This window comes from Melanotaenia boesemani, chromosome 17 (assembly GCF_017639745.1).
Source record: "Melanotaenia boesemani isolate fMelBoe1 chromosome 17, fMelBoe1.pri, whole genome shotgun sequence".
Classification (NCBI taxonomy): Eukaryota; Metazoa; Chordata; class Actinopteri; order Atheriniformes; family Melanotaeniidae; genus Melanotaenia; species Melanotaenia boesemani.
The window spans coordinates 31,032,939-31,060,103 of record NC_055698.1 but is presented as its reverse complement, the minus strand read 5'-3'; the positions used below and the strand labels follow the sequence as shown (position 1 = coordinate 31,060,103).

Below are 27,165 nucleotides of genomic sequence, written 5' to 3'. Positions count from 1 at the left end.
GTCATGACAACATTATAGGTGGAGAAGACTCAGGATGGGGATATTGTCTCAGGAAAACAGTGACCTTGGCATGGCTTTTTAAAGGCATTTTCTTACACACAGGACTAAAGTCATAGAAATATTTCCCCTCTTTGATCTTGATTGAAAGATAGTATTTTAAAGACAATTTTCCTGGAACGAGACTAAAAAATCTCTAAACTATATTTATAGTGCTGTTTGATTTTAACTGACATTAAGAGAAAAATATATAATAATCTCTAGACTCCCTAAATTAGTGGATTGAGGCTTTGAATATTAGGTGAAAACGCTGAATCCAGAGGCTGACCCTGGAGTAGGGGCGGGGCGTTGCTATGCGATGACGTCCACGCACTGACTCCACCTCCCGCTGGTGTGCGGCGAGTAGCGGAAGTTCCGCCCCGTCGTGAACTGGGACAGCAAGCGGTGAGTGTATGAATTTGTATTAGCAAGCGGGCCGCGGATGTAATTTTAAACACTTTATCCCTATCTAAACTGAACCTTATCGAGGTATTTTTTATGTTTAAGGGGTATTCTAAAAAACGGCTAACATTTGAGGTCCATGTTTGAATCGTAACAGTCGCCTGAGGTGGACGAAGATAGACACCGGCAGAGGACAATACAGTGGATGTGTGTGTACGACGTTAGCTTGCAGCAGCTCTTTCTGCCACTAGCTTGGTTATTGTGTAGATATGTGTGTGTGTGTGTGTGGTGGGGGGTTGGAGAGAAATCAGCTAAAGCGGGATTAAACCCGAGTGTGAGGGTTGGGAGTCATTCAGTGTGTGTTTTTGGGGCAGCAGAGGCTTTGTACCACTGAATGCCATCACCACCACCGCGTATCCTCGTTAAGCTTCAGCCATTCATCGTCTCCTTCCTCATCGACACCCGCACCACCTGCTTCCTCTGCTTCAGCTTCCGACACTAATTTATTAGATTCAGATACAAAATCACGAACTAAATTTGCCCTGTAAGCCTTTGACATCAGCTGGATTTGCAACCTCCTCGGCAGCAGTTAAACCTGGTGCTGCTGGTGGAGGGTGGTGTGAGGAGGTGGTGGGGGATGCCTGTCACTCAGTGCCGCATATTATCCTGTTGTTTGCCAGCCAGCCATAGCCACAGCAGACATCTGTGAATGCAGCAGCCTGGTGTGTTTTTGTGTGTGTTTTCAGGCCTTTGACATCCATACTAACTGCAGCTCTCCTGATTTGGGTTTCTCTTTAATTAAAGTCACGCAGGTTGAAGGCTCGTGATGTCCTCTAATACAGGCGGGATTTGCTTTTCATTTAAATCTTAAAGCTGTTTTATTGATTTAATATAGTCAGTCATGTAACAAGTTTAAACATTTCTATTGGTGTTTACAGACACACCTGTCACAAAAACACAACTTGGCTATACTTACAAAGATGATGAACACGATCGTGTGAGATAGTTTTACAGCCTTTTTAAATGTACTTTAGGTTTGTGACAGTAGAGTAAGAGGATGATGGCAACAAAGCTGCCATTTCACTCTGAGCAGTTAAAACTCCCACTAGTAAAAGTCTTACATTTACCGATAAACACTTTAGGTGAGTAAATGTAAAGAAAATGAATTGCTGAGTAAATTTGCACACTTTAAATACACCTGGGCATAAAACTGTCATGATTTAGTATTCCTTTTATTTGGTACAGATGCAGGATTAGGCTGAATTAGAGCTGAAAAGATTTGCAAGTTAATCTGTTAATTGATCATCAGAAAATTAATCTGCAATTTTAGTAATTGCTTAATCATAGAATATTTGTCTCTGGAAAGAATTTTACCTTTTGCATATTTTCTTTATACTTTTACATCAAATTAACAGTCCTGGATACATGTCTTGTACTATATATATATATATATATATATATATATATATATATATATATATATATATATATATGTGAATATGAGATTACTTTTTCAGGTTATAATTTTCAAGTTAACTTCCTGAATCAGCTGCAGACATCCCATCCACACACAGCTTAAGTGTTTATCTTGATTTCACCTCTCGTAAGAATCATAAATCCAGCTGAAGCTTGATGCTGCAAATATTTAACCGTTGACATAATTTATGCAAATGTAACTGCAGTATGTAATAAACAGAAGTAAGACCCAACCTAAATAGCAGGAGATGCTGCTGCACAGTGGGACACTATTTTTAACTGCCCGCCTCCTCCAGAAGCGCAGAGCGAGCCATTGTTTCTCAGCCCATGCGGTGCTGCTGTGAGCTGGCTCTGTTGTGTATCTGCTGCACAATAACAGGTGGAAAAGTGATTAATTGGCTCTCTGTGTTGCCATGTTTAGTTAGTCCTACTGGTTTGAACAGATTGTACAGTGTTCCTGCAGTCATTCTCTCTTCTTATCTTTTCCTGTTAGTACGTCTTTGTCTCTCTTTCTCTTCTGCTTTAGCGTTGTCTGTGTTCAGTCATACAATCTCAAGATCGATCTGTTCTATTTCAGATTGCAGCTGATGGTATCTTGTTTTTAAGGCTTTACAGTCTTAGATTTGTTGAAATTGGTGCATAATTTAATAATGTGGTTGGAGTCATACTGAGGGACTTTTATGGACTTAGTTTTGGTTTCAAGTACGAGTAGCTGAGTTTTAAAATACTCAAGTTTCTCATCAGTTAAATATAATTTAAGTCCCAAAAGGAAAAATGCTTTTCTTGAGGAAAACAACCCCATACTTTTTATATTAATTTAATACTGGCGCAACACTTGATTTCAAACCTCTTTACGGTTTACAACACAAACCAGGAAAACAAAGAAATGTGCTTTACAGAAAGTAGCAGTTTTAATGTATACCATCAAAATGTCTCTGAATAAACACATTTTTCATGCAAGTTTTAAAACTTTTCTTGTACGCTTTCTTATTAAAAAGAAACTTGTGTAAAAATATTTCAAGATATTTAAAATATTACCATATGAATTTTCAATGCTTACCTAACCCTACTGAATTTAAAAAAAAAAGTTCCCACTAAAATTAAATATAAATGAAACTGAGGCAACGTCAGCGCGAAACAAGAACCTACCAGAAAAATACACACCGCTGGTTGTTGTTATCATATATGCAGACAGAGCGACTGAAACCAGGCTGATGTGTCTGCGTGCATCTCCAGTTTCAGTTCTCTAACCTGCTTTTAATTGCCATTATGACCCGATGCCTCACTTTTAAAGGCCTTTTAAAACATCATTTATTTATCTTTGCAGAAGCAGACGAAAAAAATAAAAAAATTTATGAGGTTAAGTCTTTTACTGTTATTGTAAAGTTCTTAAATTTCACTCCATGTTTCTCAGTATTGACTCCCTCCATCTTGTTAGTCCCTTCTGAAAATCCAGCTGTTGAAACTCGCCTACAACCTTTTTCAATTCATGTATTTCCACTACTTTTAACTGTTTTATTCCACTTGATTATTCCTCTGTTTTATTGCATTTAGACGGCTTTTTTTACTTTGATTTGTTGATTTTGTAAAGTGACCTTGGGTTTCCTGAAAGGCGGTTTAAATAAAACGTATTATTACTATATTTTTAAAAATGATATTAGTTTGTGGCATCGGGTCATGATAGGTTAATAAGGCGTCCTGGATAGTTGTCATGAATTTTAAAGACAAAAAGACCATGTCCTCACAGTGAAGTGAGATTGTTGTGAGTTAACCTCTCATGATGTAGCATCCAGTCACGTACGAACACTGTGGCGATCTCTGCCGCTTTCACAGGCGCGTGTAAATTCAAAATTGAGAAACATTAACAGAAAAGTGAGCAGTGTGTGAAAGACTGAATGCAGCTGCTTTAACAGATCAATGAAGACAGAAATGTTCCTTCTCTAGACTTTTAAAGGTCTTTACAGGTGTAAGAGAAGGGTTAGTTGTAAGGCATCACCAGCCAATTAATGTCACTGTTGTGTTTTTTCTTGTGTTTTAAAGGCATATTGTCGTGGCGTAAAATGAGCGATATTCATTTCTAAAACCGAGCTGCCTTTGCTAAAATATCACACGGGGACATTTCCTTCTGGTACAAATTAACACTTTAGTGCTGAAACAAACTATTTCCTGGTCTTTGCTCATTTATCGTTCAGCTATTACTCATCTGTCAAGGGTCACTTCCTTTTTTTTGTCCACACTTTGGACTCTTGAATCACCCACTGACTGCCCCCTTTTAGAGATTTTTGACTCTGGACTTGATCTCTAGATAAAAGCCTGGAGAACTGTCACCTGTGAGGAGCAAACAAACTCGTGTCGCCGGTAAAACGAGTGTTAAGCTGTTTGGTTGGAACAGCCGTGGAATTTTAACACCCATGGAGTGTAATCCCACTAAAGGTTTACAGATTAACCTTTGGGTTTCAGACATTCCCCTGTCTCCTCATTGCCTGTTTACTTATTTGGGGCGTCAATGCTGCCCCTCCCAGGCTGCACATCATTCGAAGCTAAAGGGCATCAATGAGCAATGGTTCTGCTGGAGTTTCCTGTAAAACAGCTGCCTGATCTCATGCTCGTTATCAGCAGCTGACTCATGGCGGGCTGCGGTCAATACTGACTACAGTAGAGGGAAGGAGTGTTTTTAATTTAGTTAATGAGTCCAGCTGTTTGCTGACTGCAGAAATCTGCATGTCACAAATGCATCACATACCTGCCGGTTGAGGCTCATCAGTCATGAGGTCCATGTGTGTGTTTTGTCGACGTGGTATGTCCGTGGTATAACTTTCAGACAGCTGTTCACTGTCAAGGCTAATGTCAGAAAATTATTTAATTGTCCTAAACTACATATACTCAGCACATGCTTCTGCAAACCCCAGATTTTAAACAAAGTCTTCTGTTTTCAGTTGGAATGGCCCTGAGGACATGGGCCAGGGTTTGGAGAAAGACAGCTCTTAGAAACAGTTTAAACAGAATTTAATTATTACATCTTTACCCAGAAAAGAAAGATCTATATTTAAATTAAGACATCTGTATTCTGCTGTTTAAACCTGCAACATTTACTGACTAATCAGTTAAAATGATCTATGGAAATCAGATTTGTCAATATAGAATGAATGAAATTGAACTTTGTTAATTCACAGAATGACCAAACCATGCAAACCTAAGTAATTATCACAGTTGAATTTACTTTAAAGGTTAGTTACTTGTGTAGTGAAAGAGGTTGTGCCCTAATTAATTGATACATGAGGATTTGTATAATTATTGTGCAGCTACTTCAGGTACAATGGAACAAAAAGCAGCTTTAGCTTTTTAAACGGTTGCACCAAAAGCTGCATCAGATGTGTTATTGAAATGTGATCACAGTCATTATTCTTTTATTAGCAAAAAATGCAAATTAAAAGCAAAAGATTTGATTGTGATATAAAGCTGCATTGTGCTCCGGTGCAGCCAAATAACATCCTGCGGTGCCCAGAAAAAGATTATTTCTGCACTGATGAACATTAAACAGGTATAAAAAAAAAAGCAATGCAATTAATTGAATCTAATAAACCAGTATAATTCGATACAGTGACTTTGTGGCTGATTCATTGGCAGCAAAGTCATCTTCTTGATTTAAAATCATGCATCAACAGAAAGTTGTTGTCTCAGCTAAACTCAGCTAGCATGAAAGATGTTATGCAGAATTTGCTTAGATTTCTGGTTGCACTCTGCATGTGAAATGTCTGCTGGTAAATCTGCGGCTTTTGTCTGACTCCAGCACCTCTTACAGTGTATGTGTGGCAACAACATGTCTGTGCCGCTGCTCGCCGAGGCTGTGACGGTGTCTGGGATGGAGAAGGAGACTGCAGCGGTGAGTCAAAACACAAAGCTAGCCTCTTTTATCACAGCGGTGTAGTGCTTTTTATTGCCAGCATCTTTGAGGAAGTGGTGTCAGTGTCCAGCTTTAAAAAATGCATGTAATATTTATGTTAACATAATCTTACAGTCAAGATCTTTTTCTGCCTAATTTAAGATACTGTGAAAAACATTTTAAAGTCTCAAATGGATATTTGTCATTGCCGCCACAATATCAGAAGGTGAGATTGTTTTTGACATTATTGTGAAAGCAAATCTTTATACTTTATGCTTATTCCAATGTACAACGTCCCAAGTTGTACATTGGAATAAAATAAAGTAGATCAACGTTTTGAGTGAAGCAGTTAATCTGCTTCTTCATGAGGTTTTGTTTCAATTTCAGATATGTACGTTACTTACCAGAGAATTAATTTATGAATCTTTAACATATGGTACACATGACTTTAAAATCAAAATTAAAATAAATCACTGGATGCTGCTTTAGGGACGTTTTACACGTCGTTTCATTACATTTTAAACAGGACGGCTCTGACAAATCTTCACTTCAGTCGTTAAAACGCTCATACAGGCAGTTTGCTTCTTCCCTTTCTTTACTTTCCAAGAACTCTCTGACAGTGCTGTTTGGAAAATTATTAGGAAAATAATCAGTGAAAAGATTTTATCTGAAACTCTGACCGGTGAAGGTTCGGAGAGGCTATGACTCCAGCATCAGTTACCATGGTGATCAGAAGGTTTAAACAGAGAAAGTTTTATCACACTGCTGTAAACTGACCATAAGACAAATCACACCAAAAAGTCAAACAATGAGATATATCAGAGTTGAGTTGTCAACTGAACTCATGTTAACATTTGACCCAAGAAATAATGGGCAGAAAATTTTATTTCTTTTTATCTGAAGTCTTTTTTGGCCTCAAGGTCTCAGAATCAGTATTTATCTAATATGATTCAGTAGTGGTCATAGAGCAGCAAGTGCCCAGCGATGCCCCGCCCCCAGCCCTCACCTGCTGCAGCACATATCACAGCACATTGTTCAGTCTCAGCTGGATCTACGTGTGAAAATTGAATGTGGTTTTTGTCAAGCTGTCGGCTGATACAGAGCGGGGATTTAGCGTGAGGATCAAAGCAGACTGCCAACGCTTCCAGCTCTGAACATCGCATGGAAGAAAACGTTTTTTCATCTCTTCAGCCAACAGGCAGTGATTTGCCAGTTTTCTAAATTGTCATTACTCCCTTTCATGGTTTCTCTTGGCAAGAAAATAAGATTGGCACCTGATTTGCTTTTTTGTGAACAAGTATGTGCATCAACCAGCAGTGCAGTGTGTACAGAAGGCCAGCAGATCAGAGTTTTATGTTGTTTTCCATCGTCTCTAAAGAACAAGATGGAACTGAACATACTGTGCTGACTATTCTATTCTATTCTATTCTATTCTATTCTATTCTATTCTACAGTCATTTAGCAGATGCTTTTATCCAAAGCGACATGTGAGAGTAAAAACAGCACAAGCAAGAATTCAAACAAGGTGGCACGTGATCATTAAGTAGTAGTCAGACTGCTGTGAGTCTAGTTGGACTCAGGTGCTGTCATGTTGTGCTAGAGGCAGTGCATATATATATATATATATATATATATATATATATATATATATATATATATATATTGTAAGTCATTTTGTTTAAATACAAGATCACGATTTCATCAAACAAATATCATCTTGGGTGTAAGTGCACGCAGCTTCTTCAGTACTTGGTTGAGCCAAAGAGCTGGACAAATCTTTCTAACTCATTGTGTTGAGTAGAAGAGTTAAGCTAAGTGTGGAAATGCTCCTTAAACAGGTGAGTCTTTAGCTTGCTTTTAAAAGTGGATAAGGACTCTGCGGATCGGACGGAGTTTGGTAGATCGTTCCACCACCAGGGAACAACAGAGGAGAAAAGTCTAGCTACTGATTTTGCGCCACCTTGTGGTGGGAGCGTTTTTTACTGGCAGCGCATAACTGTCGAGAGGGAGTGTAGCTCTGGATTAAGGAGTGAAGGTAGACCGGAGCTGTTTGGGTTATTGTTTTCTAAGACAGAAGCAGAACTTTGAATTTGATGTAAGCCATGTAGTGGGAGGATTTTATCTAGCTGGTTTTGACACTAGAGGACAGCTAGGAGATCATTGGAGTTGTAGATTTAAATTTACTGTAATCAATAAAAACATGTGGACATCTCTATATCTGGATTTGAATGGAAGTTCAAAGAATGACACTCACCGAACCCTTTATCAGGTCCACCTTCTAGTTCCGAATTGGGCCCCCATTTTCCTTCCGAACTGTCTTAATTCTTGGTGTCATAGATGCAACAAGGTTTTGCAAAGCTGCTCTACTGGACTGAGATCTGGTGGCTGTGGAGGCCGTTGGAGTCCAGTGAACTCATCGTCATGTTCTAGAAAGCAGGTGGAGATGATCTGAGCTTTGTGACATGGTGCATTATCCTGCTGGAAGTAGCATCAGAAGATGCTCCACTGTGGTCATAAAGGGATGGACATGGTCAGCAACAATACTCAGGTAGGCTGTGCTGGTTAAACCAGGCCACGTTGGTACTAAGGGGCCCAAAGTGGACCAAGAAGCAATCCCCCCCCACCATTACACCAGCAGCAGCCTGAAGCGTTGATCCAAGGCAGGATGGATCCATGTTTTCATGATGTTTCCAGCAGATTCTGAGTCTAGCATCTGAATGTGGAGCTGAAATGGAGACTCATCAGACCAGCAACGTTTCTCCATCTTCTACTGTCCAGTGTTAGTGAGTGTGTGTGAACTGTAGCCTCAGTTTCCTTCCAGAGGACAACAGATCAAACAGGAGGTCGGCAGGGTGTATGGGGTCTCCTGTGATGACCTTGGTAAAAATGGTCTGTACTTACACAGCGCTTTTACCCAAAGCGCTTTACATGTACGTCACATTCACCCATTCACACAGTGTGTGTGAATTGTAGCCTCAGTTTTCTGTTCTTAGCTGAGAGGAGGCACCCGGTGTGTCTTCTGCTGCTGTAGTCCATCTGCTTCAAGGTTGGACGTGTTGTGTGTTCAGAGATGCTGTTCTGCAGATCTTGTTAGGAACCAGTGCTGATAGGACATGTTGCCTTTCTATCATCTCCAACCAGTCTGTCCATTCTCCTCTGACCTCTGACATCAACCAGACATCCTGGTCCAGACAACTGCTGCTCACTGGATATTTTCTCTTCTTCAGAACATTCTCTGGAAACCCTGGAGATGGTTGTGTGTGAAAATCCCAGTAAATACTCAGACCAACAACCATGCCACGTTCAAAGTCTCTTAAATCCCTTTTCTTCCTCATTCTGATGCTCAGTTTGGTCATGTCTGTAGCTGCCATGCGATTGGCTTATTAGATATCTGCATTAACAAGCAGTTGAACAAGTGGACCTGATAAACTAGATGATGAGTGTGTATACAGTTGAATTATACCTGCTGTTTTTATCTGTGCTGCAGGTGATCTTCCTTCATGGGTTAGGAGACACAGGGTGAGTACATCTTATGTCTCTACTAAATTTGATCAACCTCTCGTTTTTCTGTTTTGTCTTTATTTTGGTGCATAAACAAACAATGTTGTACTCCATCGCTGTTCACATGACTCTGCCACAGAAAGTTATCTTCCAGCTTCAGATACTGTTTGGGCTGATTGTCCAGAGTCAGTACTTTCCTTCTTTCCTGCAGTACTGAGTTCCTAAGTGCCAGTCAAAGTTATATTTAATAATTCCCCAATCGCACAGAACCAGATTAACACTGGGGGGGAAGAAAAAAATTGTGTCAGGCTTTTTATTATTATTTTTTTTATTTAGTCTTTTCTCTCTACAACATCCGAGCATGGAACAGCAAAAGTTTTAACCGTCCCATAAAAATCAAGTTTTTGTTGAAAACTGCATTTTTCTTTCTCAAAACTGTGTCAGTGTTTCAAGTGACTAAATGAAAAATGTCCAGGCTTGAAGATGTTCACATTCATGACCTAGTCTCTGGAATAAAAATAGTTGTGGAGTAATTACTTGATTCAATAACAGCAAACTGGTTTGGCCCTAATAACAACAAGTAGATGGGGGAAGAAGGATGGCTGTGTTACTTCACAGGAAGACGCGGCTGCAAAATAAGTCTGTGGGGAAGTCAAGTCTGTTCAATCAAAGCTTCACAACAAAAGTTTTTTTTTTTTTTTCGGATTGATGATTTATATTTTATATTCAATTGTTAACAAAATAAAACAAAAAAACTCAAATGCCAACAAAATGATTAATTCTTCCTCAGGCAGAGGATTAGGAGGTCGATGTCAGTTTAGCAGAAAAATCCTCAAGATTTCAGAATTTGTTTGCAGACAAGACGATTGTTCAGATCATTTCCTTCATTTGTGTCATTCAGCTTCAACTTTGAATCAACAGACTCCACTAGAATTGCTTTTCCTCAGTTCTCTTGGTTACCATGACAATGGTTTCTGCAGATAAGACTGGTTGTCTGAAATAAAACAAAACCAGTCCAACCAGTACTCTCAAACATTTTCTTGGCTGATGAAGCAACATACACTCCTTCATTATTATGAAGAAATGAAAAAAGATTCTGCTGTTTTGTTTGTGGACAAAACTTTTAACTCTGAATGAATAAAGTGTAGCTAGCTACATAGCTTGATAGTGCAATGACATTTATTGTCATTGCACTATGATGTACAACGAAATTGAGGGTGCTCACACAGATTTATGTTGAGGTTTTCTACCTCATGATTCAACCCACAGTAAGTGTCTCATAATCTGAATTCTGCAGAGTTTACTTATTGGGTATAACTAAAACAGAAAAACCAGCTGCTGCTGTAGAGAAACTTAACGCCACAGGCGTATGGTTGCTGAAAGGTGGTAACCTGGAATCCTTATTGTGAAGAGCAGTGAGGATTCCAGGTGTCACACTACTGCAAAGTACCTTAAATGAGCTGGCATAGTGAAAAATGACTGCTGTTTCTGATTCTACTTGAATCTGGCATAAACATCTGGTAGGTGTGTCTGCATGATGTTGGTGGACACATCATGCAGACATTATTTCTGTTTAAGTAGATTATCTTCTTTGTTTATGCTTCACGAATTACATTTTACTTTTTGAATCCAATCCTCACAGTTTAGGGATGTTTTGGTTTTTACTCGTTGACTGATACCATCAGAAATCTGTTCATGGCTGTGATAGCAGGCAGTGTTGGAACTTCTCTCCTTGTCTGATACCAGAGACATGTCCACAGTTGTTTCATGTTGGTCATCATTCATCGGAAACAGCCTGAAAATACTACAGTGTATTTTGAGCTTTGGAAATTACTTAAGTAATTTGGCTGTTCATGTGCTTCTTTGTTTTAAGCCCATGTTTGATAAATGTTGATATTTTCTACCAGACCTTCTACACACTTCCATATCAGAGGGCTGCTTTCTACAGCTTTCCTATATATGTTTTTCTAATATTTCCTTCTTTGGATTTCCTGAAAGTGATAATTGTTGCCCACATTTGTGGTGTGATTCATGCACCACTGCTGACATAAATGACAGGATTAATTAGCACAAGGACAGCTAGCATCACTGGTTTTAATGTTCCTGTCTAATGAGGATCAGAAACATAACTGATTAAGTCCCTTTCAACGAGCATTAACTCAGTGTAACTGGATTTTTTATGTCCCAAGTTTGGTCTGGGTGTTTTTCATTTCAGTAATTTTGTATGTGGATCAAAAACAAAGAGCTGTTTTCTGTTTTTCATCAGGCATGGGTGGGCAGACACTCTGACGGGGATCCAGCTGCCTCACGTCAAGTTTATCTGCCCCCACGCGTAAGTCTTTTTTTCCTCTTCAGTCATGCTTTTTATTTCCAAAAAAAGCCCTAAAAGAAACATATTTTTAAGAGTTTTTTGTAGACTACAGGCCTGTCGTTTATCCTTCTTACTGTCTTGTTAAGTGAAAACATTAGTGAATAACACACAGTTCTTGTTTTTATTGCCTTTCTTCCTCTGCAGGCCTAAAATCCCGGTCACTCTCAACATGAACATGACGATGCCCGCATGGTAAGTTAGCGGGATGAAAGACACGGCCTTTCAGATCAACACTGGATGCCATTGTTTCCCTGGAAGCCACAATAGCCTCTCATACTGCTATTGACAATACTGTGATTGTGTGTATTGATTTTCTTCACACTGGCTGTTGTTGTTACAGGTTTGACCTCATGGGTCTCACCCCTGACTCTCCAGAGGATGAATCTGGAATCAAGAAGGCAGCAGAAAACAGTAAATTTTAACAGACTTACATACTAATGAAGGAATGTTGCTGTGGGACCAGTTCTGGTTAATATTGGCAGAGATGCACAAATACTCTGATGTTAAACCGAGATCAGAGCGATTTGATTTACTCTGCAGCAGCTGTTTTGGGACGTTTCCCATCTGGTTTTATGATACTTCATTAAATGCTTTGTGGCTTCACATGTAATCATCCCATTAACATGGTTAATGGTGTAAACTGACCTGAGCTGGACTCTAAATCTCTAAAATCATTCTTTCGGTTAGAAGAGTATCTTCTTTTTAAAATGATTACCAAAATTATGCTGTTTGTCACAGCCAGGCGCAATGAAGGCAGAAAAAAATATGTTGGATTTTTCACTTCTTCAAGAGTCATAGAATGAATCATGTGTGACTTATGGCCTCGTCATAAAAAATAACCTAAAGTAAGCTGACTTTAATCCACTTATTTAAAGTGGCACTATTATGTTCATTTCAGGCTATTTTAATATGTGAGTCCACAAGGGCAGGAATCACTCCAGCATTTTTCACAAACCCCTTTATTTTATGTCTATCTTCTGTGTAGACTCTCAGATCAGCCTCTGCCAGCAACAAGCAGAAAGAGACTATTCTGCCCTGAGCCCTGCCTCCCCTAAGACGGGCTGCCTCTGATTGGTCAACTGCTGGGAGTAGTTGCCGAGAGCGCACTGATTTCGTCATAGAAACACTGGCAGAACTCGTAAACAAGCCAAAGTAAAATAAATACTTAGCAAACAATGTCAAATAAAAAAATTCAGCCATACATGTTCAAGCCCGAATCCAACCCCCGAAAATGAGAGCGAACATCTGAGCAACCCGCAGCGATTCAGCAACCTGTGGAGACTCAGTAACCAGCGGCGACTCAGCAACCTGTGGCGACTCAGTAACCCGCAGCGACTCTGCAACCCGCAGCGACTCAGCAACCTGCGGCGACTCAGCAACCTGCGGCGACTCAGTAACCCGCAGCGACTCAGTAACCCGCGGCGACTCCGCAACCCTTAGCGACTCTGCAACCTGTGGAGACTCACCAACCTGCAGCGACTCGGCAACCTGTGACGACTCAGTAACCCGCGGTGACTCAGCAACCCGCAGCGACTCAGTAACCCGCGGCGACTGAGCAACCCGCAGTGACTCAGTAACCTGTGACGACTCTGCAACCCGCAGCGACTCAGTAACCCGTGGCGACTGAGCAACCCGCAGAGACTCAGCAACCTGTGGCGACTCACCAACCCGCAACGACTCAGCAACCCGCAGCGACTCTGCAACCCGCAGCGACTCAGCAACCTGTGGCGACTCAGTAACCCGCGGCAACTAAGCAACCCGCAGCGACTCAGCAACCTGTGGCGACTCAGTAACCCGCGGCGACTCAGCAACCTGTGGAGACTCACCAACCCCCAGCGACTCTGCAACCTGCAGCGACTCTGCAACCTGCAGCGACTCTGCAACCTGTGGCGACTAAGCAACCTGCAGCGACTCAGCAACCTGTGGCTACTTAGTAACCCGCAGCGACTCTGCAACCCGCAGCGACTCTGCAACCCGCAGCGACTCAGTAACCTGTGGCGACTCAGTAACCCGCACCAACTCTGCAACCCGCAGCGACTCAGCAACCTGTGGCAACTCAGTAACCCGCAGCGACTCTGCAACCCGCAGGGACTCTGCAACCTGTGACGACTCAGTAACCCGCGACGACTGAGCAACCCGCAGCTTCTCAGCAACCTGTGGCGACTCACCAACCCGCGGTGACTCAGCAACCCGCAGCGACTCAGTAACCTGTGGCGACAGCTACAGTTTGATATAACGTTGTTTCACTCGCCCTATATATTTGTATATTCATTCATTATCTGAACCGCATTGTCCATTACGAGTCGTAAGCGACGAATCCCAGCATTTTAACAGGTGAGAGGCAGGGTACACCCTGGACAGGTCACCAGTCCATCGCAGGGCCAACACAGATATGGACAAACAACCATTCACACACACACACACACACACACACACACACACACACACACTCCTAGGGAGAATTTAGAGTGACCAATTAACCTAACATGCATGTCTTTGAACAGTGGGAGAAAGAGTGAGAGAACCCACGCATACACGGGGTTTATCAGCAGTTTTCTCCACCTGCAAACTCACTCTTGATACCAGCATCCATAAACTAGGGTGCGCTGCAGGTGCTGGTTTAATCTGGAATTAGTTTCATCTTTCCACAGCTGTTCCAGATACACATACAAACTGACTAAGGTATTAAAGTCAAATCAAGCAGAACAGCTACAGAAAGATGTAACTTCCTCCTAAACCTCCAGCATTTTCTTACAAGCGTCCAATGAAACCATGTCAGGAGGTTTCAAGTCTTTTTGTAGGTTGTTCCAGGGAAAGGGAGCAGCAGACATGAAAGAGTCTCAGTTGGCACCGTTGGAACTGAAAATAAAAAATACTGAAGACTATCAGGTCTCTTCCAGTGGAGAAGGGTTGAGAGGTAGGAGGGACGAAGACCAAGAACAACTTTATAAACACAAATATGCGATGTCATAACGTCTGTGTGGACAAAGAGAACCATCCAGCATGTTTGTAATATGAACAGGGACGAGTTTGAGATTTAAAATTTGTGATGAACTTCTAAGCTCTGTGATGCTCAGTATCCAGAACACGTAGTCTCTGAGACCAGGAACGCATGCACAGCATCATCGTACACTAAAACAGACATAAAGGTGGCAGCAAACAAGAAAGAGAGGATTTTATCCTGAAATATAAACCTAGCTCCAGCTCCAGCTTTCAGCCTTTTACCAGCTGATGAATATGTGGAGTAACACGAGGTTCATTAATCAAAATACCAAGACATCTTTAACATGATATCCAGGTAAAACTCCGTCTGTGAACCCTGCGAAGTGACAGGCGGGGGCATGTTCTGTGGTTTGGTCTTGAGTTTGCAGGAGGTTGTTTGTGAATTGCAGCAGCAGCAAAAGCTTTGACGTTGTAATGATTATCACAGTTGATGGGAACAATTAGAAATTCGAATCTGTACAGTTAAAGTTATCGGATGCTTCAGATTTATTTTATTTTATTTTACCTTTATTTTACCAGGTAAGTCCCATTGAGATAACAAGATCTCTTCTTCAAGGGAGCCCTGGCCAAGACAGCAGCAGTCTAAATTCCAACACAGACAATAATCATTAGAACAACTATACAAAAAACGTGATATAAAACATACAGTATAAAACATATAAAATATCATAATCCTAAAGAACATCAGAATAGAGAATGCATAGTAATAAACTATACACAGATAAAGTGTGTGGATGTAAAAACTGCATCCAAACTGGGATGGGTTCATAATTTGGTTCTATAATGGTTCTATAATTTAAAAACTTCCTAAACCTTCATTCAGACATTCAAACCTGCCTCATGCTGTGACTTTTTTATTCCGTCTCAATATTTCCTCTTTATTTTTTTAATCAGTTTTCACATTCCCACTGTTGCAGCAAGAGACGTTTTTCTAAACATTTGCTCCTTAAGAGCTGAAGCTCTTCAGTTTATTTAATGGATTGAGTTCAATTTTTAACTATTAAATGTCAAACGGAAAGACGCTGAAACGGCTGCAGTCATTTGAAACTTAAAACCTTAAAAGAAGCGTGTCATCACCTGGATTCCCACCCTGCCTTCGCTTCACGCATTAACGCCGTCGTTCTTGTGTTTTCTCCAGTCAAGGCTATAGTCGAACATGAGGCCAAAAACGGAATCCCCCCAAACCGCATAATGCTCGGTGGCTTCTCTCAGGTGAGACAAGAATCAACTTTACGTCACAAGTGACAAGATTATGCTTGTTAACGTGTAATAATTCATTCCTCCTCAGGGTGGTGCCTTGTCCCTGTATACGGCCTTGACCTGCCAGCATCAGCTGGCCGGTGTTGTGGCCCTCAGCTGCTGGCTTCCTCTTCACAAGAGTTTTCCTTCGGTACTCTCACCCTTCTGGTTTACATCCTCACACTGTGCGACACACTGCAGCTGCTGCTGACATTTCATTCAGACGTGCAGACCAGAACTCACCACACACACGTAAACATGAGCTGTGTGTCTGGGTTTTTCCTGCAGATGTCAGGCGGCAGCAAAAGCCTCCCGATCCTACAGTGCCACGGCGAGATGGATGTCATGATCCCCGTGCAGTTCGGTGCCATGACGGCAGAAAAACTCAAATCTATAGTCAACCCTCAGATGATCTCCTTCAAAACCTACCCAGGGCTCTCCCACAGCTCCTGTCCTCAGGTACTACTGACCACTGTTGCTTCATTATTAGGCTGCATCAAATTACACAACTGTTTTCTTTTTAATTAAAGCAGTCCACATCTTTATTCCTTCTTTAACTGTTTAGTCTGTCATTTTTCAGGACATTGTAAATAATACACACAAAAAAAACCAGCATAGCATCTTTGGATATACAGACCAAGCCTGTCATTTATCAGCCGTTCACAGAAACTGTCTGGAATAAAATTTAGCAAGTTCATAAGTGCAAAGTAATCTGTATTTATCAAGCGTGTAGAGGCCAGTGGTACGCACGCTATTAAGTAATCAGCTGTTGATACACCCACATGTTCTTCATCACCTGCTCTTGTAGGTTCATGGTCATTAACATTCAGAAACCCCCTCAGTTAACCAGATATGGTGACCACACACCTCTTTAACAGGCACACAGTAGTCGCTTGTGTTCCTCTCCGGAGTGATGGAGAGGAAGAAGTTTTCATTTCTGCTCAGTCAACCAGACATCTCTGTCAAGTTAAATGAACATTTATCCAAAAATCTGGTTCGAAGCACACTATAAAAGGGCAAGAGAAGATATATAAATACTCTGAAACAATATACTGGTTTTAAAAAAAAGTGAAACTTAAAAAAATGATTGGTTGTAGTTACCCATAATGCCTTGTGTGGAATCCACAATGCCCTCTGCATTGTAGTCTGCTTCCTGTATCTGGTTCACTTGAAGCAAACCGAGAACTACTATTGCAGGCGGAGCAGACTGCGCTTCTTTGATCCACATCAGACTTCGTTCCTTCATCTGAAATTAATGGGTCATTGTTCAGAAGTTGGCAAGAAGCTGTTGGATCCATTTGATTTGAATAAGGAATGTGGCCCTCAAGGACCAGAATTTGACACCCCTGCCTTTTTGTCTAATGTTTTATATTTGGTACAGCCAGTTTCTGAGACCTATTGCATCACTTTATGGTTTAAAAAAAAAAAAAAAACTATTAAACACAACCTGATACTTGTCTATTGCCCCCTGGTGGGTACTTTTATTACTACAATAATTCTGACACAGGAACAAACGGTACATGTATGCTTTTATTTTTGTGTTTTAGTTTGTTAGTTTTCTTTTTTTATTTGTTAAAGAGTCAGACTTCAGATTTAAAAAAACTTTAATTTTCTGTGCGTCATTTGTTGTTTCATAAAAGGGTCAAAACCTTTGCTTCTAAACATCAACCAGTAATAAGACGTGATTTATCTGTCGTACCAATATTCGCTCTGTTCTGTTGCAGGAAATGGCAGCTGTAAAGGAATTTATCGAGAAGCATTTGCCCCGGATCTGACCTCACGTCATCCCCACTGTGACGCCCCAAGACACTGACCTCTCATCCCTGATCTGCCATTCTCCCACAGGAAACAGCCATGAACACCCCCCTCCATTCCACACACACCCAGCAAACACACGCATGAACACACACTTTTACACATTTGACTGTAATGATTTGCTCAACTAAACTTCCGATGCTCTTCAGTCTGACAACAATTAGACCTAACGGAGCTTTTACACTCACAAGTCTTAGCCTTCGGAGGGCGAAACACCGACTTACACAGTGCATTCACCTTTTAATTTAAATTCTCCATCTTTTGCCTCAATTTAGTTTTGCGTTTCCATTTTACCTCATTTTGCTTATTTTACCAGCTTCTTTCAACCAGTGCTTCACTGCCAGCTTCCCTCTGTTATTGCTGTTCGTTACTGGAAAATCAACTTTCAGGCTGAGTCAGACGAACGGCCGCTCGGTGCTGTTAGTGTCTGCACAGTCAGACTGGATTTTGCTGCAGAATCAATCCCACTTCCTTTTGGTTGATAGTTCGCATCACTTCTTGAGTTCAGTCTGATGAAACCTTTAAGTATGGGAAGAAACGTTGTCCGCTTGTTACAGGCCTTTTCATACTCAAGATACATGACATTAACTTCTACATCCATCTCAGGGCATCAGTCAGGCGTACAACAGTGAAGAGTGGCTGTTTCTGCTGTTATGATGATCTGGAAAGTCAGAATTTCATCTTAAGTGCAGTATTTTACTCTTGTTGCTAAGAAACAGCTAACCTGGTACAAATCATCTCTGCAGCTGCAGAATGACATGAAGAATTGTGGCCAACATTCTGTGCTTCAACCTATTTATAACAGTCCATCAGATTCCTCTTAAAAGCAGATTAAATGCTAAATAACGACCAGCTGATGCTGACTGTTAATGCTGCTTCAGGCTTGTCTTGTCATTTGCTTCAATAGTGATTTTTTTCATTTTAATCCAAACAGTCAGTTTTCCCAACATTTCCAGACAAATGGAAACCAAATCATGTCTGAAATAGACTGTAAACACGAATAAATCTGTATACCACCAGCCATGCTGACAGCCCCTAACTATTCTAGTTCTGTGCTCCCTGCTGAGCCATCCGGTCTGACTGCAGCTGCACTCCAGCACTGGAGCCCCACATGGCCTCCTTCAGGTGTTGGGAGTGTTGGTTTTCCACCGTTTCCTCCATTTCACACACCACAGCTTGTCCGGGTCTAACAACAAAGGCTCTTTTTACTCAAAAAAAGTACCCCATGGGAGCCCCTTCTTTCTTTTTTTCCATTTTTATTTGACTTTTTTTTATTAATATGTTAAATGACCTCAAATATGTGAACAAAATTCAACTGAAATAAATGAAAACTAAGGAATCAATGCTTTTGCTACTCTGTGCTTTTCTTTCAGAACTGTATGTTTGTGACTGTTTGTAAAAGGACTTCATTTGACTTCTTTTTGATGACACTGCAGGCTGAAAGGCGAATGACAGACCAGCATGTGTTGTATGAAATAGTGGAGCACTCCAGATGGTTACAGACCCGCACAGACTGCACATCGAGTCGTTTCACTGTACCTCCTACCAACACGTTTCCCCGTCAACCAGCAGTCACCTCACATTTAGCCTCTTTCCCATACTTTCCAGTTCAGTTTCAGTGTTATTTGTTGCTTTTTTTGTTGCTTTGCACTCTTCTTTTGCCACATTTTCCTCCATGATGCCACCATGTTCTCAGCTCCCTCTTTTGGCTATGTCCTGTAACCCACCAACAGAATATAAAAGGTCAGATATAATGTCAAAATCCAACATTATTATTCTTCACTTGTTTAAAATGGCTACACCAAGGGAGAGCTTTGGCAAGAAGCTGTTTCAACCTGACTGAAGGGGATACAAATTTTAAAACATTAATCTTGAACGTGATCTTTGGACATAGGAGTGTAACTGAGTGTGCTTAATGATAATTATAAACAATGTTTTCAGTTTATTTTGTGAATGTTAATTTGCTCTCTAAATGGTTATCTGTTCTGCTGTTTTCAAACCAGATTTAAAGACAAAAACATTGAAGTGGAGGCAAAATGTTTGTTTTGTTTGTTGTTGACCAATCGATGAATGTCTCCTCTCTGCCACTCGTCCTGTTTCTATTTCTCTGAATTTGATTTGTCTTTGAGCTTTCTCTCCTCTTTTCCTCAGTTTCCTCGTTTCATGTCTTTTCTGTTGTTCAAACTTTTCATGTTTTGATTGTTTTTTTGTCTTTTGTCACTGTTGTCATCTCAACCTCTTTAGTGTGTGTTTAAGATGATGAGCATTAAGAAGACATGTGGAAGTGAAACCGATGGTCTCACCCGTTGCTGTTTGCAAAAAACCTGTCTGCGGAATAAATGACCCTCTTCCCTTCTCGGAAAAAAAAAAAAAAATCATTCAGACTTGAGTGTCCTTCATTTTAGATATCTGGAATTGTTTTTGTTTAATGTGTTGTAGTGTGACACAAACATTGAAATTCTGTGTTAAAGTATAACTATTTTTCCAATATTAGATTCTTCCCTGGGTCAGTTTGTAAGTATGTAAGGTACGGAGCTAGGGTAGAGACATAAGTTTTGTACATTATATCTTTTTATTTTAAACCAATACGTAGAGGTACAAATCAAATCTACAAATATGGAATTATTCTGCATGTCTGGAACAACAAGTACATTTTAAGTCAGATAATACAAATCAGTTATAGGCTCAAAACTTTTGTTACACATTTTCCACGCCTACACAAGATCCAAACCTTCCAACCAGTCAGAGAGAAAGTCTTAAGATTCTGTGTCCACAACCAAACATTGTGTGGAAAAGTACAGCTAAAGGCCCGTTTATGCTTGACGCAGATGGACAGACAGTTTTATCCGTCTTCTGCATCGGTTTGGTGTGTAATTTGGTCCGTTTTCAGGAAGCTTAATGATCCATCGCTTGATGCAGGAGAAGACGGAGCAATACCACCAGAAATCCAGGGGCAGTGCTGAACAAAATAACTGACATGCCACCAGCGAAAGAAACAAACCAAGAAGAAGAGGATCAGAAAGGGAACAAAAAAGCAGAAGTAGAATAAAGACAAGGACAATTGCACAAACTTTTGAAGAAAGGATATGCAAGAGTTTATTGTGTGTTTGGCGGTTGGAAACATCTTCATCAGCTTCCTGGAGTAAACTCTGAACCTAGTCCTGCCCACTAGTGGGGGAATTGACTTAACAACCATGGTTACAGAAAAGACGCATAGAAGTATGATAATGGCCATGTGTGACGTTTGAAAGGGATGGCTTTATTTACATATGTAACGGAGCATAAATGGGCCTTTAGACTGTCATAATTCCCTAAAAGTCAGTTGATTTGTGAGTTCTTAAGGATTTTGTACTTGGAGATAAATGATTATATAAATATTGATCAGAAGAAAATTTGGGGACTCAGCAGCACATAGAATAATAAAAAGATAAATAAAAAAAAGATGCAAATGTGGAATCAGGAATAAAACATAAAGTGACAAAGTATAACTTGTAAAACTGACTTGTATTTTCTCACTTGCAGAATTAATCCAAACTTTGTAGATTTGATTTGCACCTGTACTTGATACAGTTACAAACACAGTTATCCCTAGTCTAGCTCCATAACATGTTGGAGTTACTAAAACAATTTATGTAGCATATTTCAGAACCTGTGGACAAAATTAAATAAAATGGCAGAATAATAGGAAACAAAACCAAATGAAAGGTAAATTTACTGTGAATGTATGTAAATAAAATACAAAATACTCATTCACAGAAAGAGTTTAAGAATTAAGAGCTAGAAGACACCTTTTCAAGAATCAATTGACAGAATGTTCAAAAACTGAATTATCAAAAGTGACAATAAAGCTTCAGCTCATAGAAGTTGGGACAGCATGTTCCTACATGATGTTGTGTTGCTGTGGTGAAACCTGTTCTCACACACCATCATAGGCCCTCCATTGTGCTTTACAGTGGAAATTACAGACACCATTAAGACACCACTGGTTCATCTCACAGCAGCTGCAGTTAAAACTGAGTACAGCCTAGATCTCCCGTTGACCAAATTTCTACTCTTTTTTTGTTTTGTTTTCTTTTCTTAGTAATAAATTTAAATAATCCTTTTCCCAGTCTGGTTTTCCTGAGCTATGCCTTTATCAGAGCCTTTGGAAATATTTAGGACAAACAATCTATTGTCACAGCTGAGATGGCCTTCTTAAGATGTGAAAAGCCACATTTTAATAATTATTGATTAAGTGATAAGTTTGAGATGTTTTGTGCTTTATTCCAAAGATATGTAAACAAACACCCTTAAATTCAAAGCTGGTTAAAACTTTCTCATGAAATGTAAGAAAACAGATATTTATTTTAGTATAAAATGCCGTCTATTATTTGATGTTTCTCAGTAGAATTGTGCCATCCTCCATCAAGAACAAAACTGAGGAAAACAGTAATTTTGTGCTGGAATAAATGCTTCTCTGTTTGTTACGATTGGCCACTTCGAAAGACGTTAACTCCGCCCTCTGGGTAATGGACCAATCAGCGGCGCTGGGTGGATCTGGGCGGAGTTCGTTGTCTCTACGGAGAAAGATAGGCTCTTGGTCGGACCAAGATGGCGACCGTTACAGTCATGTCCCTGTGTGGCTGAAACCAAATTTGCTGATTTCTCAACAACGAACCAATAGTCTTCATTCTCGTGTTCAGAACGGCCGTTGTTAAACTGCGATAACAATAACGGAGCGGAACCTAGTCATTGAATTGGACTGTATTTCTTTCCTTTCGTTGTATCTCAAGTAAGCTAGCTAACCGCCGAAAACTACCGCTACAAGCTAGCGCGGGTTTGGGGAAAAAAAAAAAAAAAAAAAAAAAAAAAAAAAAAAAAAAAAAAAAAAAAAGGCAGCAGCTATGTCGGAGAAAAGAGACAGAGAAAAGACCAAGACAAAGTCTTCGGTAAGCAAGCAGCTCCTTACAGAATCTCCCGGAAACTGCTTAATGGATGTGGTGACTGAATTTCATTCATATTCGGCCGCAATTGCGGATGTTGCCCCGCTACCAGAATCCAACTCCAGTACTCCGAACCCCAAAAAAGTAAGGAGTGAACCCTCCCTTTTGGAGTTGCAAGATAATATTGTGCGTATGGTGTCTGCTAAAATTAGGGAGAGCACCGACAGCCTTGCTCAAATGATAACTCGGAATACCAGCTCCATTAACGACCTGAAGGAGCACTCAGAGTTTCTTTTCCAAGAAATTCAAGATATGAAGAAAGATCTCCAAACAGTCAAAACTTCTTCTGCAATTCACGAAAAAAGACTCTCTGAGTCTGAAGACAAGATCAACGAGGCGGAACGATATCAACGTCGATGGAATCTGCGTTTGTATGGTTTACCAGAGGAGGAAGGAGAAGACGTTCAAAAGAAGATCATCGATATCTGCCGGGCTGTTGCCCCAGACGCAGGAGATGCGCTGCCTTTCCATGTGGATGTCAGTCACAGACTCGGCAAAAAACAGGAGGGAAAGGTTCGCCCGGTGCTGACAAGATTCATAGCGAGATCAACCAAGGAGAAGATCTGGAAGAGTGCTAAAGCATCTGAGTTCCTGAAGACGAGGAAACTTCGCTTTGGCGAGGATCTAACGTCCAAGGACAAAGAGATCCGAAATAAGCTGTGGCCTAAGGTAGAAGCAGCAAGGAAAGAAGGAAAGAAGGCTTTCTTCGTTGGAGCAAAACTCATTATTGACGGTAAAGAACATAAGCCTTAGTATGGCTCAGCAATATAACAATGGCTCGGGTCCATACTTGGATTTACTCTTGTTTAGCTATTGGCTGCCTGCTAAAAAGAAATAATTAAAATAAATTTAAAAGCAATGTGTTACAGCAGTTAAAACGGCACCTAATTTTTATATTTACAAATAACTGCTCAGGTTCATAATTGTCCCTTTTTATATAAAGGATGGTTCACTGTTGGTTGGGATCAGTTTAATTTTCTTCCATTACAGAGGAAACTACTTGTTCGTTTTATCTTTATCCCTGTTCTGAATGTCTTTTTCTATCTGTTCCATTAATGTGAGGGGTATAAGAGGTTTGTTAAAAAGAAAAGCTGTTTTTTTGTTTTGTAAAAAATTTAAGGTGGACTTTGTCTTTTTGCAAGAAACTCATGCTTCTGATTCAGATTTTCTTTTCTGGAAAAACCAATGGGGTAACGATATGTGGATGTCTTATGGGACCAATCACTCTGCCGGAGTTGCTATTCTAAAAGGATCTTTTAAAGGGAAAGTAGTGAAATGTATCACTCATGAATATGGGAGATGGTTAATCTTAATTGTGGAGTTTTTGGATAATACTTTCATTTTAGGAAACATATATGGTACCAATAGTAGTCATAAAAACAGAATTCTCTTTCAAAATTTTGAAGATGCTATATCTACTTGTTTATCAACCTTTGTTAACGCTAAATTGATCTTAGGAGGAGACTGGAATTCAGTCATTGATCCTCTATCTGACTGCTCTCCTCCTAGGCTTCAAGGCTCATACGGGGACTCCAATAATATTTGTCTTAGGTTCAACTGTTGTGATGTATGGAGGAAAAGAAATCCTGGAAAATCTCAGTTTACTTGGTGCAACAAAGATCTGTCCAAACAATCCAGGATTGATTACTGGCTTATTTCTAATGATCTAAACAATCATATCTCAGAAGCAAAAATTGAACCTTCTGTACTTACAGACCATAAAGTTATTTCCTTATGTATCAACTTGTCTAATACTACGCAAATGAAGAGACACAATACTGGGTATTGGAAATTAAATAATACATTGTTGAAAGATGCCCCTCTAAGACGCTCTATAAAAGCAACTATTGCTGAAAACTGGGAAAAAGCAAAAAAAGACAATTCTTTTGGTAACCACTGGGAATACACAAAATTTCAAATAAGGTTATTAGCAATAAAAAGAGGCAAAGAATTGGCAAAAGAAAAAACGTTTAAGGAAGAAAGTATTCTTAAGGAAATTATCAATATTTATGGAAAAGACATTCTCTCTGAGCATGATAAAGACAATCTATGTAAATTGCAGCTAGAATTGGATTCTGTATATGATGAAAAAGCAAGAGGCGCTTTCATACGATCCAGAAAGAAGTGGTTGGAAGAAGGTGAAAGAAACACTAAATATTTCTACAATTTAGAAAAAAGAAACGCAAATTTTACTTCCATATTTAAACTCAAAATTAATGACCAAATCTCTGAAGACCCTACTGTTATATCCTCTTCTGTTGCAAATTTTTATAAAAAACTATACACTAGTAAGTTAGACTTAGACAGTTCATCTGCTTTCTTATCCAACATAAAGAAAAATGCAAGATGCATAAGTGATGACCTTAAAGAATCGTGTGATCACGAAATTACTTTAAACGAAATCAAAATGAATATTGCCAAATTAAAAGAGAATAAAGCCCCTGGCAATGACGGTTTGACAAATGAATTTTATAAAGAATTCCAAGATGACATTTCAGATTTTTTGGTTTGTGTATTTAAGGAAGCTATTGAAATTGGTGGTCTTCCCCCATCTATGTCACAAGGGCTTATCTCTTTGATACCAAAATCTGATAAAGATCGCTTGAATTTAGAGAATTGGAGGCCAATTACTTTAATCAACTCTGATGCCAAACTGTTTTCCTCTATGTTTGCACATCGTTTGAAAGCCTGCTTGCACAGTACTATTGATGACTGTCAGTCAGGATTTATGAGTGGTAGACATATAGGAAACAATATTAGGTTAATTTTAGACCTAATTGATTATAGAGAATTTCTTAATGAAGACAGTCTTTTTTTATTTGTGGATTTTTATAAAGCCTTTGATACTGTTGAGCATCATTTTATTTTTGACGTTCTTGAATTTTTTGGCTTTGGTGAGTACTTTCAAAGGGCCATTCGTACAATGTATCACAACTGTAATAGTTCTGTAAAATTACCTTTTGGCACTACTGCTAGGTTTAAAATTGGTAGGGGTATTAAGCAAGGGGATCCAGCTGCACCTTTTCTTTTCTTGCTGGTCATGCAAGCCTTGTCTTTACATATAAGTCAAAATCACTTCAAAGGTATTCAGGTAAATGGAACCGAAATTAAATGTAGCCAGTTAGCTGATGATACAACCCTGTTTTTATATGATAAAGATCAGATAAAAATAGCTCTGGATTGTCTTGATCATTTCTCAAAGGTGTCAGGTTTAACTTTAAATATTAATAAATGTGAATTATTTGCCCTAAAGGACGGGATTCAAGATTGTACTGTAACAAATGGTATTCCAGTTAGGGAGGTCATAAATTACTTGGGGATCAAAATTTGCAAAAATGAGAAAGAAAGATTGGCTTTAAATTTCAATCCCTTATTGGATAAAATTAAAACAAAATTTAATATGTGGCTGTCAAGAGATTTATCTCTCAAGGGTAGAATCCTATTGTCCAAAAGTGAAGGATTATCACGTTTAATTTATACAGCAATGGTACTGGATGTCCCTAAATCACTAATCAAAGATATTGATTCTGCTTTATTTAATTTTGTATGGAAGAACAAACACCACTATCTAAAAAAAGATATATTATGCAACTCAGTTGCGGAAGGCGGCTTAGATATGATTGATTTTGGAACATCCAATGTTATTCTAAAAGCCAAGTGGATAAAAAACTATATTCAAAACAAAAATAAACTATGGTTTTATATCCCAAATCTCATATTTGATAAATTTGGTGGAATTGAGTTTCTTCTTAACTGTAATTTTGATGTTCAAAAATTCCCTATAAATTGTCAAGTTTTCATAAACAAATATTATTATCCTGGTTGATTATTTACAAACACAATTTCTCTCCACACAAATGTATGATCTGGAACAACAAAGACATTACATACAAAAGGAAAACTTTATACTTAGACTGTTGGGTTAAAAATAACATATTATTGGTTTCACAGTTACTCAATGTAAATGCTAACCTGTACTCTTATGAAGAATTCATAAGGAAATATAATTTCTCAGTTTCGGAAAAAGAAATGTGTATTGTTTTTAATTCCATTCCAGCAGGTCTGTTAAAACTGATGCATGGTTACCATTTTACAGATATTAATATTAGTCATACTATGTCTTTGACGATCAATGGTGTAAACATCACAGATAAAAAAGTTACGAATAAACTTTTTAGGAAGCTGTGTCAAACATTTACAACTCCTCAAGCTAAACATAAATGGTCCAGTGAATTTAGAAATATTAACTGGAAAGCTGTTTGGAATTACTATGATAAATACTGTGTCACCAATAAAGTAAAAGAGATTTCTTTTAAGATTATACATTTGATTTATCCATCCAACGAACTGTTACTGAAAAGATTCAGAGTCGATATCAGTGAGAATTGTTCCTTTTGTATTGATTGCTCTGAGTCTATTGGTCATCTCTTTTATGAATGCGTTTGTGTCCGCTTTTT

General features: G+C 39.4%; 1 protein-coding gene across 1 annotated transcript; it reads left to right on the top strand.

Moving 5' to 3' along the window:
- Positions 1 to 394: 394 nt before the first annotated feature.
- lypla2 (lysophospholipase 2) lies at positions 395 to 19,069 on the top strand. The gene is made up of 10 exons (XM_042012130.1): positions 395 to 441; positions 5,705 to 5,797; positions 9,285 to 9,316; positions 11,565 to 11,630; positions 11,814 to 11,861; positions 12,010 to 12,080; positions 15,811 to 15,884; positions 15,961 to 16,062; positions 16,200 to 16,370; positions 17,636 to 19,069. Exons 2-10 carry the CDS (start codon positions 5,720 to 5,722, stop codon positions 17,684 to 17,686), a joined length of 693 nt encoding a protein of 230 aa, XP_041868064.1. The 5' UTR covers positions 395 to 441; positions 5,705 to 5,719; the 3' UTR covers positions 17,687 to 19,069.
- Positions 19,070 to 27,165: the final 8,096 nt, after the last annotated feature.